Source organism: Kryptolebias marmoratus, linkage group LG17, assembly GCF_001649575.2.
Source record: "Kryptolebias marmoratus isolate JLee-2015 linkage group LG17, ASM164957v2, whole genome shotgun sequence".
Lineage (NCBI taxonomy): Eukaryota > Metazoa > Chordata > Actinopteri > Cyprinodontiformes > Rivulidae > Kryptolebias > Kryptolebias marmoratus.
In genome coordinates this window covers 8,461,315-8,480,843 of record NC_051446.1, presented here as the reverse complement: position 1 = coordinate 8,480,843, position 19,529 = coordinate 8,461,315, and the positions used below count along the sequence as shown (strand labels likewise).

The window sequence follows — 19,529 nt, the reverse complement described above, 5'->3', positions numbered from 1 at the left end:
ACAGCAGACACACAATTTTCAGTTCAGTCAGAATTGTTAGAGAAGATCAGCCATCTTGTTCTAATAATAAGAGTTGATCTTTCCATCTTTTCTTGACATGATGACTTTTTCTCTCAAAGTTAAACCTGTACCTAAACCTGCGACTGATTGATTTCATGCCCCCAAGTGTCCATCTGATCCATGTCTCTGTTTGTCCAACAGTCCTGTGGAAACATCTACAAAGGCCTGGCTCAGACGGGAGCGTGGGGCTGCTTTGATGAGTTTAATAGAATCTCTGTCGAAGTTCTGTCTGTGGTGGCTGTACAGGTAAGAACAAGTCCACCTTCTTCACTTTAGATCCTCTTCAAATCAAGAGGAAAATATTCAACCCAGGGCAGCATGTTCTGCAGCCAGATAAAAGGATTGATTTTTGTCTTTTAAAATTGTCAACCCAAATCAAGTTGTATCGGAAAGAAGCCTATTGAAAACAGAATAGCGGAAATAAAAAGCCTCCTCATCACACTTTGCAGGCACAAATTGCTTCAGCTTTCAGAGAAATCCACCAACGGGGGGCACCTTTCGTCTCAAGGACTTCTTCATAATGGGAAGCTTCCCTGATCTCATCTGAAAGTTAAGGGTGGAAAACCACCTCCTGCCCCCCTGTTGTGCTGCTTTTGTTGCTCAGCTTCTTTGAACAACTACTGTACAAGTCTGACTTCATTGCTTCAGACTCTCAAACTATGACTGACAATCATTTATGTATTTTTGTATTTATACTGATATTTTGTGAGCAAATTGAGACTTCCTTTTTTATAATGATCCTTATTGATCCTGTTTTCTAACTGAATCCTAATCAGAGCCTTAAATCTGCCTTCTAACAGTGTATTTCTCAATCCTGGTCTGCCGAGTGTGTTGACAATTTGTTCAGTCATTTACAGACTTAACTACAGTTTTAGGATGATCTGTTTAGTTTTTTTTCCCTTTTGATTCAGGTGTGTTGACAGTTTGAATAAGAGAGAGCTCTCCAACAGATCGTCATTCACTGCCAGACTTCACAGTCACTTTTTTGCCCTTCTCTTCTTCTCTCCTATAAGCAGAGATGAAAGTCAGGCAGACTTCCTCCGTAAGCTGTGGAAGTCTACAGTACTTAGAGAATTCTAAAGTGCCAGAAGAATACGTGTTGCAAGGTGTAATAAATAATAAATCATGGCTGGATCTCATATGTAGGGATTCAAACCTTGAGAACAGAGGAGCATCATACTCCTGCTGTGACAGCTGGCAGCTCACTGTAGAAGTCAGTGAAGCCAATGTAGAGTCATTTCTTCTCTTAGCACATACTCCTGATCCATCTTCTGAAAGTGGGAGCAACTAGCATCGCATGGCAACACACTCAGCTGCTGCCTCTTAACACAGGTGGGGCGACCACAGCTACAGAACCTGAACAAAGACAAGCAGAAGGCAGGAAGACAGTACAAAATGGTTCTTTGTAATCCAGGAAGTAGGAATCTTAGTAAATTCAGTTGAAGGTGACTGGATTTATTTGTTTGTTGAAGACACTTTGCATCTCATTTGAAGACTTTCATTAATTCAAAGTAAAAGGTGTGGAGCTTTAAAGTCTCCTCCTCCCCCTCCCTCCTGAAGGTCATTAGGATCTTTGTTGATCTGGTCCACATGAGAGATGTCTTGGCCACTTGCGTGATGGTACAAATTGGTGTGAAGTTGATTGGAGTTGCATTCAATTCTACATAGAGTGGAGCAACATATCTGGGTTTGTTGCTTGGGTTGTGCAACATTACCATCTACTTTGGGATGAAAACAATCCCTCCACTTTGACTGGGTTAAATGCAACTCTTGAGGTGTTTGCTAGGAAAACAGTATCAAAAAAGACTACAGCATAGCTTTGAAGCTTTTAATGTATTAAATATTATGGCTTGTCGGGTAAATAATTATATAATGTCACTGCAATCAACAATCTTCAGCATTACATAAAAATCTTTTATTTATATGGACTGTTCATCCGATTGGACCGTGCCTTTTTTTTTCTGCCCACAGTGCAAAATACAATGGAGACCTTTAAAGATAGTATTTCACTGGGCTGCAACTGTTTGCGAACAGCATCTGCGAGGGAGCCTCAGAGGCTTGCAGTTTTGATGCTTCAATTTTTATCCTGTTCAAAAATTCTCAAACCCAACTTAATTTAGTTTCTGTAAATCCTAGAGATCTATTTTGACACCTGCACAGGAGTTTTCTTAGGACAGAACATTTGTTTTTCCCCAAAAGGGGATGGGACTTTTTGAGAGAGATGAAAATGATGTTGCTCTACTCCAGGGGCAGGCAACCCTGATCCTCGAGTGCCACTATCCTTCATGGCCCTCGAGGACCAGGAATGCCCACCCCTGGGTTAGAAGGTGATGAACCCAGAATGTAGTGTTGACCTGTGGAACTTGGATTTTTTTTTTTATATATTTAAAAAAAAATTGCTGTGGCAGCAAAACTTACAACAAACTAATTTGGAGTATCACAAGGCAACTTAAGGAGAAAATCTAATTGTGACATGAAACAATGAATTTGTGAAGTTGAGGCGCAATGGAACCAAATATACAGGCTGGGGCTGATGATGAAGTTGGGCACAGGTGACTGATAACAAACTAAGAACAAGATGGGTGTGGAAGGCTGACATGAAAATTACTGACTGAGGGAGTAGATGGCAGATAACACAGGGAGGCACAGGGAGCTATACCAAACAAGAAACATCTCAACTAAACCACAGACAACAAGAACTGAATACAAGAACTACAGATCTCATTAAGCAGACTATAGTTAAAAAACCTAACACCAAAGTTTACCAAAAAAAAACTAAAAGAACAGATCCTGACACTCTGTTCTGGAAAGCTGAAACATGAGGCCACCTCCTCTATTTTTTTTTTCTTTTTTTTGATTTTTCTCATTTCACATAGATATTTTCCTTTACCCCCTGTTAGGGTTTTTATATTATCAGCCTTCGTGCTCATGTGTTAAACTGCCTACGTGAGACACGAAGGTCAGACGGCAGGCGCCACACCATCTGGCTCTCCCAAACAGCTATGTGTTTTTGTTATGCTTATGTTTAAACTGGGTTTGCCCAGCTCAGATCAACCCCTTTTTTATTCTTCCTTTAATAAAAGAGAAAGCCCAAGTAAGGAGTCAGAACTTCCTGGACAGCACGCCATTGGGAGCTGTTGTGGAATTTCTCCTGTTTGCGAAGGCCTTTACAAAAAGACAACGAGCCTCTCCGGTGTGATTCTTTCTTAGCAGGTTAAATAAATCAAAACCCTGACACCCCCTTCTCAAACCATCTATCTTCTCTTTCCAATGTATGAACATTACTGTCCTCAAAAGAGCGTCCCTTATCCTCAAGATGGTCTGGGTCAGACTACACTGGATCAAACATCTCCATGTTTGAACTTTTTACAAAGAGTTTCTGGCATTTTAACTCCTTTGTTTCTATGTAGAGTGGTGTCATTTCATGGAACAAAACAAGCTTCATTGTTTTTTTTGATAGAAACGTTTTGTGTGTGTGCTGCAGCTGTTTGTTTCTGCAAACCCCTGTCCCCCCTCCGTTGTGTTAGTATGACTGAGTGATCTGTAGCCGACTACTCATCCGTGAAGAGATGTTCCTTCTCTTTCCAGCTGTCAACTCGCTCCGCTCTTTTACCCCTCACATGTTAAATTCATGAAGCAGGATTCAGAGTTTCAGACCGAGGCGTACAACACTCACACAGTTCATCCTGATAACTCATTTAATCATAATGTAGACAAATAAAGCCTTGGTTGTTCACCCATCCATTTCATCCTGCTTCAAAGCATGTTCATATCTGTGATAAAGTTTTGTCCCTTTATGGAAAAAAAAAGTGCACGCTGCCTAACAACTTGACAGGGTGTTACAAACTGACTGCAGGACGTGTTGTGTGATAATAATGTTATGCTAATAAGTGAGAGCTGAGAGGAGTGTGTTAATTGACAGTTTTCAAATGATTCAGGCCGGGCATGGTTTGCTTTTATAATGAGAAATGTTGCGAGAGTGGTTGGACCACAGATGGTTCTGTTCACACATGGCCCCTGAGTAAGTTTTATTATAGTTTTTTTTTTTTTTTTTTGTGAGAGACAGGAATTCAGGAAGTCTCAGCTGAGATGACAGAAGAAAAGTCTTTTATCCCTGCACGTACAGGTTCTACTACACCTCTGAAGGACGTTACATTACCTTGGCAGGTGACACCTGTAATGTTCCTTACATTAAGGCCGTAAAGCTGGAATCTCCAGTGACTGACAGGGCTGAAAGCATAGTGTTCTAGATTTAATGTCCTTCTTCATCTTTTGTTTTTCTGTAGACTGTATAAACCCAATAACTGGTGTTTTGTCTCATCATTTAAATGTGTCATTATAAGTCCAATTCTTGCATTTCTGGTCAGCAACACAGCCTACAAAGAAAAATATATGGTCACATTAAGACTAGATAAAATTCATGGCCTAGTATACTTTGAAGGAATGCATATCACTTTTGCTGCCTTTTATACCAGCATGTTAGACTAAGATCATCCTATGATGAGAAGGGACAGTTATAGCATTTTTGGTCAAAGCTTGTAAATGACGTTATACATGATCTTGTGATAATGCGAGATCTTACAAGATCTTTTAGTGTTCAAAGTATGTGTTGAGGATAAGTCTTTTTTACTACCACATCAAACTTTACCTCTATATCTATTTGACTGAGTTATGGTGATTTTGTACTGGCTAAGGTCACTTATCAGTGGTGACCATCTTGAACCGGGTTGACTCGAAAACTGAATCAGTTGGAGATTAAAACTGAATCAGCTGGAGATTAAAAGTGAATCAGTTGGAGATGTACATCAGGTTGTCCAGTGGTTCATGAGATATTTTGCTAACTTGTGCACAGACACAGGCAAAGACATTATCACCCACCTTAACCTTTTGGTGGTGGGTGATAATACAGTTTTGTCAATAAAAACTTAAATATGTGGTTATAATAATTATAACTGCAGTTAAAATAAATGTGAAAATACTACTTTTCTTCCTTTATTTAGCACCATGTTACTCTAACTTTGTCTGTAAAGACTCATAATGTTTGGTTTATAAAGAGTTTTTACAGTTTGAGAAATTGATAATTCATGTTTCTGTTCAATACACTCACCTGCAGGTGAAAAGCATTCAGGATGCTATTCGTGACAAGAAGCAGAAGTTTAACTTCATGGGGGAGGAAGTGAATCTTTGTCCCTCTGTGGGAATCTTCATCACAATGAATCCAGGTTATGCAGGTCGGACTGAGCTGCCGGAGAACCTGAAGGCTCTGTTCAGGTATCACTTTTGTTTGTCAAAAAAATTGAAACTCAGGCCTGTAACTTTGTAGTTTTAATAAATGTTGAGTGTAACCATTAAGTGTCTATTTACCCTTTGGCCCTCAGACCCTGTGCCATGGTGGTGCCGGACTTTGAGCTGATCTGTGAAATCATGCTGGTAGCTGAAGGTTTTGTCAGCGCCCGGATCCTTGCTGGGAAGTTTATCACTTTGTACACGCTGTGCAAAGAGCTGCTGTCTAAACAGGTAAAACCTTTTGTATTTCAGATTTTTATGGTTAGAAAACCTCTTTCTTTCTAAAAGGAAAATAGGCTTTTGACAAAGAAGTAACTCAGAGGCACCATAAGCATTAACTTAAAACTACACAAAATAATTCTGCATGTAATACTTGACTCATTTATGTCAAATGTTAAATGTTTATGAATAAGAAGCTAAATTGAGTTTTTTACTTGTTTTTTCTTTAATCTCTCTTTGAATGCACCTGTTTTATATTTCATGGAATTATGTACAGTGCCTAGCAAAAGTTTTCATTCATCTTGGTGTTCTATTTTGTTGCCTTACATCCTGAAATTTAATTGAATTTTTAATTTTGTTAAAACCACAAATTTCACAAAACGTATTTTACCTTCATTTGAAATGATGAATGAGGACTTTGTTTTAAAAAAGTTTCAAAAATATTAAATTGAAAAGTGGTGCATTCATATGTATTCACTCCTTACACTTTGAAACCCCAATCATTGTCTTCGGAATCCATAATTTGTTAAATATAATCCACCTGCAGGCAAGCTAAGTGTCAAATGAAATAAACCTGTTAAATAAATCATAACTAGTTCAACACCTCTAAGTAGTGTGGGCTCCCACCAAGAAAAATACATAATAAAAACCAATGAACTCTTCACACAGGTCAGAGACAAAGTTGTGAAGAAGAAAAGATCAGGGTTGGTTAATAAAAATTTTTTTTTTTTAAAAATCCTAAACTATGAAGATCCCAGAGCTACATTAAATCCATTATTAGGGAATGAGGGGATTTTAACACCACAACAAACCTGCTAAAAGAGGGTTGTCGACCAAAACTCACATACAGAGCAGAGAAAGCAGAGAAACATCAGGAGGTCAAGGATAACCCTGGTTGAACTGAACAGCTCATCTGCAGAGATGGGAGGATCTGTCCACAGGACCACTATAAGCTGCACAGAGCTGAGCATCATGGAAAAGTGGTAGAAATGGAACATAAAAGAAAAACATGCTGAACTGTTTGAAATTATTTATTTGAAATTTCTTCTCTGAACATGTGGAAAAAGGCGATATGGTTATTTGAGACAAACCCAAACTTTTAGGCCATCAAGGCCACCATGTCTACGGCAAATCTACCAGCTCTTATCATGCTTAACAATATCCCAAAAGTGAAGCATGGTGGTAGCAGCATCAAGCCGAGACCCTACACTCACTGCTGAAGCAACACTCCACTGGCTAAATTTAAAGATTGTTGAACACAAGCCGCACACATCTAACCTGGGAGAGCGGCTGCAGTTTGGTTAATAAAATTGGACAAATATTCCAGTGGTTATGTGGACCAAGCTCATGGTGACAAACCTAAAAGAATATGGAGAAATTTCTGAACTCAAAGAAGAAGACTGAAAGTCAATATTAGATGCTCATGATTTTCAGGCCCACTGTATTAAAACAGGCCTGATTCTGTTCTGACCATCACTGCATGGACTCAGGAACACTTACACCGATCACTGTAAACACAGCTCACTGTGCCACCCACAAAAGCTGGTTAAAGCTCTATCTCTCATAAGGCGGGGAGATGGAGGCGAACCCAGAACAGAGGCTCATTTTTCAAAAAGGAAAACTAATTTATTAAAGTAAAACACTAACAAAAACAAAAGGCTGGCGTGGCAGCAAAGAACAATAAAAACAAAATCCAAACAAGGTGAGGCAAGGCAAAGCAAAAACAAACGTGGCATGGAGCGAGGTAACGAGAGGAAGACAACGAGCATGACATGAACAGGAGGAATGATCCAGTGAGGAGTGATAGAAAGTGACCAGTTTTTAAAGACTGAGGATGATGAAGTAAATAGGCACAGGTGAGCGATAATGATTACTGACAGGTGGAGATGGGCGTGGCAGACGTGACTGGAAAAGTACTGGGGAGGTGAATAGTGACAAGACATGAAATCCAAAAGACAACTAAACCAAAACAGCAAGAACAAGAAACACCAAATGAAGAACCAAAACCCCAAAACACTGACATTCATGACACTATCATAGAAAGAACAAGCCATCTGTGAACACCAGTCTTCTCTGGGCCAAAACTCATTTAAAATAGATTGGGACAAAGTTGAAAACTTTTCTGTAGTCAGACAAATCAAAATTTGAAATTCTTTTTGGAAACCATAGATGCTCAATGCTCCATACTAAAGAGGAGAGGGACTATCCAGGCTGTTATAAGCATACAGTTCAAAGGTATGCCTCTTTGATGGCATGGGTGGTGCATTATTGCTTCAGGTATAAGCAGCTCTGGAAAGGCACCATCAATGCAGAAATGTATTTGCAGGTTTTTAGAAAGGTTCATGGATAAAGGAGGTGTTGGTAAAAGCTTCACAAGGACTCAGACCTCCTATACTGTTTATAAAAACCTCAGCATTTCCCCCAAAAGCTTTCAGATACATGAAAGTATTTTAGAGTTGACAGTACACTGACACTTGAGTTGAGCAGAGGTGTTTTCATATCCCCCTTCTGATGCATGATCTGTTGATGTTGTTGTTGTCAGGTGACTCGCAGAACAGCTGCTGCTGTCTTTGACCTGTGGATTTTAAATGACAATCATATAGTGATCTGGTTTATCTACAGAAACAGGGGCAGCTCACAGATGTCTCGGAACACACGTGCACTGTATACGCATACACACACACACAAACACCCCCCCACACACATACAGGGCAGCTGGAATCATACCAAAGCAGTGAGCATTTGAAAATACTTCATTCTATCACATTGTGCAGCATTCTTTGTCCTGATTGGCTGATGGGGAAGGGATCTGTACAGGTGATTGATAGTTATTGCCAAAAAAATTGTCAGCAGTCGATGGGCTGTCAGTCACAAAAAGTTGAGTTTTAGTTAAACAGTTCACTGGTTGAACAATAATAAAATAAAACAGCAACATAATATGCCTGTATGTATTTATTTTATACTAGTTAATGCAATAATCTCTCGTTCCAGCTTTTTAATATCTGCTCCTTTATATTTAGGCTATAAAACATGTGCATACTGTATATGCATGGGGGTCATAAAATGTGATAAAATGGGGATGGAAAACCAGGAATATACAAATGTAATTACCAGTTGTGTCAGAATCGCAGCCATATTTTCCACAGTCTTATAATAGTGCCATCAACAAAACACAGCTGTTAAGTGTGGTGGAATACATAACACGCTTGTTATACAGTTTGATGCCAGAATACTGGCTTTATTTCTTTTTCTAACCAACTGTGGCCAAATGCAGACCTATAAAAAGATGTAGACATTTACAAAACTTTCTGTTTAAGGTCAAATTCCATCCAATGTTAGTATTCTAAGAGTCACTATGTGGTTCCACATTGTTTTTGCACTTGTTGGACCTTATTTGTCACGTTTTACAATTTGTTCTCAGGTTCCTTGGAAGTTAAAGCTTTAACACTAGTTCTGTTCTAATTATGTTGGTCCCAGATGTGTGTGATGCTCATGAATTTATTTGTGTGCTCTGCTCTGTTTGTGTTGGGATAGAAAGTTGGGCAGTCTTCTGCTGTGCAGAGACAAGTCCTGAGCACTCCTAATGCAGCAGCATTGGTTTTATGAATCTTAGTCACCCAGTAGTCATATTTGGATGTTGACTTTTTTTTTTCAGTTATTCATTTGCATATGAATACTTAAATTTTAGAGGCAGCAATAAAAACAGCAGCAAAGATGAAATTCAATTTCACAGCATGTAAAACTGAAGGACCCCTCAGAGAACAGATGAGAGGGACATCCATTTTATTTATTTGTTTCAGTTCTTGTCGTGTGAGCAGGACAATGAAAAAAATGAAGTTTTTTACTTTGGTGAAAAGAAAATATTTTAGGTCTACTGCTACTCATTGCTGCCTCTGACAACACAATAAACACATAAATATCAAACTCCTACTTCTGTAAAAAAAAAGTTGTGTTTAAGCATTGTCTATGCGATGCAAAGTGTAGAAACACTTTCAGTTTTCATATATTCTTATTTTTAACAAATATAGTAGGCCACCCAAAATTTGTGATGGTTATGTTCCTAGAGCACCTGTGAATTATGGAAAAACTGTAAATTTTAGGTGTGGTAAAAATGCCTGTAAATGCTCGTTTTTATAGTTTCAACCCTAAATATGCTCTTAAAACACTTAAATTTATTTTCAAACTCAGCTTAACACAAAGGTGTCATACTCCACTCCTTGAAGGCCACTTTCCATGTTTTAGATGTGTTCTTGGTTTAAAACACCTGGTTTAAATTGATGACTTGTGGAGATGCTTCTGGAGAACTTGTTGATTTGGTGAGGAGGTAATTAAACCATTTGAATCAGATAAAACTAAAACTTTTAGGACAGTGGCCCTCAAGGCCTAGAGTTTGATACCCCTGGCTTAATACATTACACTAAAAAAAGAAAGACTGTATACTGTACAGTACTGTTCTCTTATGTCTCCTGCAGTTCTAGACTGTAAAATACTAATGTCTGTAATTCATGACCAATTTACATTAAGAATGTACCCTTTTACTAACTGCTAATGGTAATAAAGGCATTGCAGACATTGCAGACACCTTCTGCTCATGCTATTCTTTTATTTTTTATTCATATTTTTAAACAAATATCTAGGAAGTGCATTTCCTCATTTTAAACACCAGGCACAACATTTGACCCACAGTACCAACTTCCCAGTCAGCAGCAACAAAACCAGAACATAAATGTCAAACCAAAACTGAACGGAACAGCTGATGAAATCAGCCCATCTGAACACACACCGAGGAGAATTTTATACATTTTCATGCCGGGGTTTTCCAGAAGCCTTTGCAGCTCAGCCAGCGAGGCTGAATGAACAATATTTGTTACAAAATTAGTCAATTATGTCGTTCCTAATAATTTACCATGAATATAGGTGAAAAATTATATATTGCCATGAAAAAAGACATAAAAAATGGTGGTAGACATTTGCAATTTATGTAAAATTGCTGGAGTTTCCATGAAAAAGTAACTTCAGCCAAAGGAAAGAAAAGAATAAATGTTAGTTTTTCTGTTTTATATTGCCATAAACTTTAGAGCTTTAGAGCTTCTAAATAATAAACAAGTCAGTCCTTTTTTTTTTCTTTGTAACAGTTGTTTGTAGGCAGATGTGTATTTCCTCAATTTGTAGCAAAAGCTTCAATTAAAACAGTAACATCAACAGACAGATATACACAGCATCACTGAGTTAATTTGACATGTGATCAGTTGTTTAAAGAAATCAAACACATTATAAAATACAATCAAAACTTTCCTTTTAGGAGGTTTTTTCTACAGTAAATAAAAGCATCACATTTTTAGCACAAATCACAAAAGAGAGAAAACCTTTGTAGCTGAAACTGTTGATCTCTGTCTGGTTAAATGTGACATTTTCTTTAGTTTTCATGCACTGATTTGTTAGAAACAAGCCTGAGTGATTATTAGATGCTAACTGTAAGGCAAATCTGCACACCACTGACTATGGAGATAATTCTTCATGTAAAGTAAAACTTCAGATTTTTCTAAAGTTGACAAATCCTCTATAAGGACTTTAGTGATACACATAGTACGACTGCCCGAAACTTACCAATAATTGGTAAATAAGTGAAATTAAGTTACAAAACACTCACTCATCTCTGTCGTGTCAAGGCCCATAAATCGAGTCCATTTGGTCTAACTCCCTCTGAATTCTGTTTCCAGCCAACAAGCACTGAAACATCTACACTGCCTCATAGTACCACAGTGTTAGTTTACATATCGCCAGTTTTAATGTATATATTATGTTTGTTTTTTAAAGTAAATAACAAAAACAAATGCTGCAGTTGTAAAGTTTTAAAAATGGCAGGTTTCTTGTGAAGGGCATGCACTCGTGATTGAAGTTACTCTCTGGCCAATGGCCTGCAGTTTACTGACATCAGATGTTTAACTCGAATCGGCTGTCTTGGAACCTCGGCTGAGGATGTTGCATAAATCATTGGCTATAGCTGTTGGAGTGAACTCTTTTTGTCTGTATGCAACAATTTTAATCAAGCATTGAACAGGTTTTAATCAAACTCAGTAAGTAATCAGTGGATGTAGGTCTACAAACAAACATTTTGAGTCAGTTTAGTTCAAGATGGCTATCAAAAATAATCTACTTTAACTTACACAAAAATGAACTCAGTCAAGTTTTACAAATATTGAGCTTAAGTTTGATGTGGTAGTAGCTGAGAGTCATTCATAACACCAATTAATACATTTTGCGATATCTAGTAATAGCACAAGAGATTGTGCAACAGGTATTTTCAAAGGTTTGACCAAAACTATTATAATTCTGTAATTTCTCATGATAATATTGTAGTTTAAAATTCTGCAGTGAAGTACTCAGTAATCACCATCTTGCCACCAGGAGGTGGGCAATATGCATACCTTCAAAGAATGCTAGATCTTTAATTTATAAATGAACTTTGTGTAGCGAGCCATTTATTTTTCTCTGCATTTACAGTTTTCCCTGTTCTTCCCTGTAGGATCACTATGACTGGGGCCTCCGAGCCATCAAGTCAGTGCTGGTTGTAGCTGGCTCTCTGAAAAGGGCCGACCCTGACCGAGCCGAGGACCAGGTTCTCATGAGAGCTCTGAGAGATTTCAACATTCCAAAGATCGTGACCGATGACATGCCCGTGTTCATGGGCCTCATAGGAGACCTGTTTCCCTCCCTGGATGTCCCCAGGAAGAGAGACCTGGACTTTGAGAGACATGTGAAGCAGTCTGTTCTCGACTTGAAGTTACAGGCTGAGGACAATTTTGTACTGAAGGTATATCACTCCTGAAAGTCTTCATGTTTCCTGCAGCTGATTCAGTTTTAATTGCAACAGAAAAAAAATTATGGTCTTTGCTAAGTTTGACACTAAATCAGATGTGAAGGAAAACATAATCACATGTTGTATGAGAAATAAAAGCTGTGTTCCCAAATGGGGCTTTCATCTTCAACAATTTTGACAGATATTACTGTTGCACTGCTTTCATTTAGATTTATCTTAGTTCTCAACAAAAGCTATTTACCTCAAGTCATAATGTTCTGCTGGGAAACACGCATTAGTGTCAAACAAAACTGCAGTATCTGGATAAATTGGGTAAATATTGCCAAAAGCCAATGGTTAGCTGTGTTCAGGTGCCCAAGCTGACGACCTAATTCCAGTCATTATATCACACACACACACATACACACACATATACACACAACAAAAGGCGTTTATGTGTCAGAGATAGAAGTACACAGGACCAAGGGAAATAAGTGCAATCTGCCTCGGGTCAAATAGACACGGGAACCACATAATAACACTCTATCAACGGACGCTGGTGCTACACCACGCCACTTAACCCCGTCTTTGTGAGAGACGGCACAGAAATAAACAAAGGGGGGTAGAAACAGAGTGAGAGAGGGAGACAGAATGGCAGAGCAGTCAATAACAAGCGTACGCCCTCGGAGCCTGAACTTTTGCTGCCTTTGTTTGGATACCCAACCTTTTGATTTCAGGCAAAGCAGGACAGGCCTTGTGTCTTTAGCATTAGCCTCTGCTAGCTTGTGCTCCCCCCACCCCCGCAGATCAAAGCAGTAATCAGGCGAGGCCTTTGAGAGCGTAGAGCCTCCTGCGTTCCAGCTGAATAGATGGAGCGAGGAACCTGGTCGATAGCATTGATCAGATGAGCCATCTGAATTTTTGTGAGGAAATGGGGAGTAACTCTCCCTTTCTTTCATTTTCTCTCTGTCATTGTTCCTTCTTCTGAAGTTAAAGTGCTACACTAAAAAAAAAAGTGGTTACTAAAACTTGACACATTTCATATTACTTCTGGTTAAGCACCCAGAAGGAATGGTTCAATTTGGCTGTCATTTAGTCGACATACAGACCAGTGATAGTTATGGAAATGATTCCATGTGCAAGGAGCTGGACCTCTGGAACCAGATAGCATAAGTGGTGTTGTCACGACTGGTTCATAGTATTATTAGGTAGTTTCTGGAGAGTCCAACAGTCAGTTAAAACAGTGGGTGAAGGTCAGCAGACACAGAGGATGCCTTGTAGAAAGATTTGACAACATTAGCAGCACTTGATGGAGGTTGATATGGGTCACAGTGTGGGTTGCGTGAGGCAAGATCTGTACAGATGTCACAGTGAGCTGAAGTTGGAACCAACTGATACGTGAGAAAACACAAGCATGCTGTGAAGGTTCTAATCACCCTAGACAGACCACACCAAAGGATAATCGTCATATTGTGTGTCAACTATTATAGAACCCCATGACATCTGCACCTTTCATCTGTACTCAGGCATTGGACTCTTTACAACACTTTGTGTCACCATGTTTCTATGTATTGGCATCAATTGGACTACGGGTTCATCCTCCCATGTGTAGGCTGCCATTAACACCAAAACAGAGATTGCTGAGTTTGGAGTGGTGTTGGAATGTGTACATCTAAGGTGGTCCTGAGGGAATAGAAGCAATCCTTCCAATGTTGTGCAGAGACACACTAGTATTACTCCTGACATCATGGTTTGGTGAGTCATAGGGTCTGAATTCAGGTCAGTTCTGGTAGTGATTCAGGGGACCTTAATGGCACAGAGCTATGTCAGTGACATCCTGCATCCACATGTTTAACCCCTCCTGAGACAGCACCCTGATGCACTCTTTCAGCAAGACAGCACCAGTCCACACATTTCTATGTTTCTTTGGACTGCCTGCATTTGGTCCTCCTGGTGCCAGCCAAGTCTTCCAATCTTTCCCCAATTGAGCATGTGTGAGATGAATTCGAACACTGTTTCTGATCCAGTGTTGATCATCTGTGAGTTGACTCACTTCAGGAGAGGATACAACAGCTAGCTATATGACTCTGTTCAACACCAAACCACTGGAATCCAGACCCAAAAAAGGGCCACACCCTTCTGACATAGGACCAACAGTGTGCTTGTTCTGTCAACTCACTTAGTGAGTTGGCAGAACACAAGACCTTTAGCATGTGCAGTTTATTTTAATTTCCACTGGCTTGTCTTTGGGCTTAATTTTATTGTATCAATAAGTGTGCAAGACTTTATTTAGTGATTTTAAAAAAAGCATACCGGGTGAACATCCAACTAAACTCTTTACAAAATGTTTAGGGTTTTGGGAGAAACACAAGAAATTTCCTCTTTTCTACCTGTATTCTGCCTTTTAGGGTGGAATTAGCTCAAAATGCAGAATTCAGAAAAATAACTATCAAGAATGCAGTCGATAAAGAACACAATAATTATTTAATCAAAGGCTACAGGAGTTCTTTTTTGACTAATGGCTCACAGAGGAAGAGGTCCAGTTGTCTTTGATAGGACTTCCTGGGGTTACCATATCCTGAATGACTGGGAATATTATATTAAAAACAGTACCAGCCATTTTCTTAATTTACTTTGTCTTGTTTAATCTTACTGTGCCAGTTTGATTTATTTACAGTATGTTCTGTATACCGATTTTAATAATCTACGGATTAGATTACCTGTAGATACGGATTTTGTTTTTCGTCCAGCTGTTCCCTTTTCAGTGGTCGCCACAGCGACTCATCCTCCTCCGTCTATTAAACAATCAGCAGTGATGCTTTTTCTTCACTGTCAATCAGTTTGTGACTCGTTAGACATCAAAGGATTTTGTAATGAATGGAGACTCTACGAGTGCAGATATTTGTTTTCAGAAGTTCAGCACATTACGGCACTGTGCTGTGTCTCAGTGCTACACTTTGGACTGTCAGGGTGCATCAAATTATAGTCTCTATAAAACATAATGAAGATGAGATGCAGCAGAACGAGCACCAAAGTGTTTGTGAAATGCTGTAATGTTCTTTAAAAGGATGTTAGTTTTTATTTCAGGTCATGAGCAGTCTTTGTAAAAGTTGTTTCTGTGTGTGTGTGCGTGTTAGGTCGTGCAGCTGGAGGAACTCTTGGCTGTGCGTCACTCAGTGTTTGTGGTTGGGAACGCCGGCACTGGGAAGAGTCAGGTGATGAGGTCACTCCAACGAACCTATCAGAACATGAAGCGTCGGCCCGTGTGGGCAGACCTCAACCCAAAGGCCGTGACCAACGATGAGCTCTTCGGAATCATCAACCCGGCAACAAGAGAGTGGAAAGATGGTGATTACTGAGTACTTCACAAATGGCATCTGATTAGTCCGAAGAGCTTAATGACACGTCTCAAACTCATCTTAACACAGGGCTGTTCTCCAGTATCATGCGGGAACTGGCCAACATTAGTCACAGCGGGCCTAAGTGGATTGTTCTGGATGGAGACATTGACCCAATGTGGATTGAGTCACTCAACACAGTTATGGATGACAACAAGGTGCGAGAAGAATGTGTGACAACCAGTGGCAAAGCGTGCCCATCACAACTGGGCCTTTTCTACTCTACCAAACCTCTCACACTAAACACAAACATAAATAACACATAGATACAAAGCACATGAATGAACAGATAGCAGTTGCAAATGTAGTCTTTTTAAGCTCTATGGCAACAATTATGGAGTAAACTGACAGCACAATTACATAGTCTGTGTATGTTTCTATACAGAAAGCACACAACATAATTACACCCAAACAGACCAGTTCAAATTTCTCTAAAACACATCATGCTTTCAGTAGTTGTGATAACAAAGTGGACCAAGTCAAAACGCACGAATTGCAATGTGTATAATATAGTAAAGACAATCTTTCAACATTCATGGAACAAAGTGAGAATTAAACCTGTTTAGTAGAAAAGGCTACAACACTGTGGTGAAGGAATTTAAATCACTTTGTAGCTTTTTCATTTCATGCCCATAAGCTGCTAAGGCAGGTACAAAAGGAGTCTTGGCAGACAGGGTAGGTAGACTGGAGAGTCTGGGTAGAAGTGACCTGAATTGTAAAACTACAAATTGGCAAAGAAACAAAGTCATCAGCACCCATTGTTATACTGCTATCAAAGCAAAACAAGCAAATAAGTGAACTATTTCACTCAACAATTATGTTAAATTAAAAATTGTATGGATTATTTCTAAATAGTTCATACTTGCTTTTTCAAAATTTTTCAAATGTGAATGTTGGACACTAGTTGGTGGCTCAAAAAAAAAAATTCAGTTCCAGTTTCACTGAATTCTTCGTATTTGTAGCCAGTGAGCTGTGTGGCCATGATTTATGTGGCTAGTTTTTGACTATCGTAGCCTATTTTTTTGTGCATGGCTTGTAAAACTGTATTCTTGGCCTTGCAAGTTTTCTTTGCCCTCCTGCGTCCACATTGTTCCTCCTCGACCCTCTTTGTAACCACATTGGCAGCCACCCTGACTTTAACGATTTAATCTACTTGAATATACTTTTAAAATACAGATTTAGACCACATTTTTTGGTAAATATTTATCACTATCATGGTTTTTGAAAATGGACCCTGTATGTATGTGTGTACCCTGAAAAGGGAACAGCTAAAAGTAAAAGAAATTATATTATATTATATTATATTATATTATATTATATTATATTATATTATATTATATTATATTATATTATATTATATTATATTATAAAAAACATGGATTATTTTATTTATCATATGAGCAATTTCAGAAAATTTACTTTACTTTTCACAATTTGATTTTGTAAATGTATTTTTAAATTTATTTAGGGCCTTCTCTGAATACATAAAAGGCCCAGATCATTCAGTTGAACTGTGTAAAAAAAACAAAAACAAAAAACAACACATTATGTTACAGTTTGCGCTGTGTGTAAACATGTTCTTTTTATGTGTTAGGTTCTGACTCTGGCCAGTAATGAGCGGATCCCTGTGAACCCCACCATGAGGATGGTGTTTGAGATCAGCCACCTTCGCACTGCTACTCCTGCTACTGTATCCAGGGCAGGTACAGAAACTTTGTTCTTTTTGTGGTCAATTTGATGATCTTTGGCCAAATATGCACAACATGCCCACGTGATTGACATCTTTGGTTATTTTTAACCAAAGTTACTGAATTTCTTTTTCCAGGTATTCTGTATATAAACCCTGCAGACCTGGGCTGGAACCCCCAGGTTTCCAGCTGGATTGATGAAAGAGAGGCTCAGTCTGAGAAAGCTAACCTGACAATCCTGTTTGACAAGTACCTGCCCTCCTGTCTGGACGCCCTCAGGTCCAGGTAAAGCAGCTCCTGAAGTGCTCAGACAGAAAGTGAAGTGCCTGCTGTCATGTTGATGACGCAGGATGTTGGGGTATGACAGAACACCGGGAGTAACTGTGTGAAGTGGGTGTGTTGGAGCGGGGCAAACAGGGAATGACTCAGAAGAACTGGACATGGTTCTGCAGCTTTCATCCTCCAACACGTCTATCGTCATCGTTATTGGAGCAAACAACAGGAAGCAGAGGAGGGACGGATGTATTGTTCTAAATATGCACCACTGTATTACAGCTCATAAATCTGTCATCTGTCTCCTCTGAAGTAAAAATTAAAAATGAAACTCTTCAATCATGAAAAGCTTTGTTTGTACTGTTAAATCTGTTAAAAAAAAGTGTCATATTTGATAAAAACCCAAATCCATGTTTTTACATCCCACTGTGAGCAAATTAGACCTTTGCTTCCTGTTTGAGGATTCTGTGACAAGATTCTTGTCTATGTTTGGACAGGTTTAAGAAGATCATCCCAATCCCTGAACAGAGTCTGGTCCAGATGCTGTGCTATCTGCTGGAGTCTCTTCTGACTGCAGAAAACACGCCACCAGACTGTGCCAAAGAACTTCATGAGCTCTATTTTGTCTTTGCTGCAGTTTGGGCATTTGGAGGAGCCTTGTTCCAGGACCAGGTGGGTCTCTGGCCACGTGAGATGATTACAAAGTGGTTGTATAAACAGGGAAAAAAATGGGAAAGCTAAAGGGTTTTTATTTTCTTATCATAACTCATCTCTGAAACAGTTTTTTTCACACTTTTATTGTTTAAGCCCAGATGACTCTGATGCAGCTCAACAATGTGTCTCTATTTATAAAAAAGTAATTTGAATGTTATTTTTGCTTGAAGAAATTACTTTTCTTTTTTTAAAGGATTAGATCGTCATCTAAAAATGAAGTGGACTTCATTCCCGCTCAGAGACACAAAGACTGTCTGAATTTAAATCAGCAGGAGAGCCGTGGCAGTTGCTTAGCAATCCAGTTAGTGCAGTACAGTAAGCGTGTCCATCTGAGTTATGGGATAAAACTGCTCTCCCCTCGGTACAAATGTACTCCACTTTATTTTCCCATCACAGATGCATTTAAATGCTAAGTGGTTTTATTGACTGGAGAGTCGGCGGTGAATAGAGGAGACAGGTATCACTGGCTGGGGGAGGCAGAGGGGTGGGCGGGGAGCTGTCAGCCTGCAGGAGATGAGACTTCTTTACTGTGTGAATCACACGGCTGGATAGATGCTCTGCCACCTCTCATTTAATACCCTTCACTTGCTGTAGCTCTATCTGTGTATTCCCACCATCTATTAGTCCTTTGGTTTTTTTTCACACCAGACTAAATCAGAAGCACAGATCCATGGTTACTACATGGAGGAGCAAAAGCAAACGCAAAGTCATTTTTTTATATTGACCACTCATCTGCTCAAGTCCAGACTCCACTCTGGATCAAGACCAAAGAACAAGTCAATTATGACCCAGGTCACAAGTATTATTGCATTGCAATAAAATCCATTGAAGAGTGGTGTGGCTCCTTTAAGAGTCTGCACAGAGAGAGTGAGTGCACAGGGTGAGCGAGGGAGGGAAGGAGTGAGCTTTTGCCATATGCTTCTGAGACAGGAAAATTAGCTGTAAAAGGTTGAATTTCAGTTAGTAAACGTACAGTGTAGACTGCAGTGACAGCAATAAATTCTCTAACTCATCAGGCCACAAGCTGTCTGAGTCTGTTTTCCCTCTGCTGTGTAAATAAAAGGAGATTAGCCTCAAAACAGGCTGCAGCTT

The 19,529-nt window shown here is 39.2% G+C and overlaps 1 protein-coding gene across 2 annotated transcripts in view; it reads left to right on the top strand.

The window, feature by feature from the left end:
- LOC108235825 (dynein heavy chain 9, axonemal) overlaps positions 1-19,529 on the top strand; it is a 194,607-nt gene that overhangs the window by 40,733 nt on the left and 134,345 nt on the right. For both annotated transcript variants that reach the window (XM_037980602.1, XM_025005916.2), the window contains exons 23-31: positions 202-306; positions 5,174-5,331; positions 5,439-5,577; positions 12,092-12,379; positions 15,502-15,712; positions 15,793-15,920; positions 17,357-17,465; positions 17,588-17,735; positions 18,221-18,395. In XM_037980602.1, coding sequence (XP_037836530.1) covers positions 202-306; positions 5,174-5,331; positions 5,439-5,577; positions 12,092-12,379; positions 15,502-15,712; positions 15,793-15,920; positions 17,357-17,465; positions 17,588-17,735; positions 18,221-18,395 — 1,461 coding nt within the window. The remainder of the gene's footprint in view (positions 1-201; positions 307-5,173; positions 5,332-5,438; positions 5,578-12,091; positions 12,380-15,501; positions 15,713-15,792; positions 15,921-17,356; positions 17,466-17,587; positions 17,736-18,220; positions 18,396-19,529) is intronic.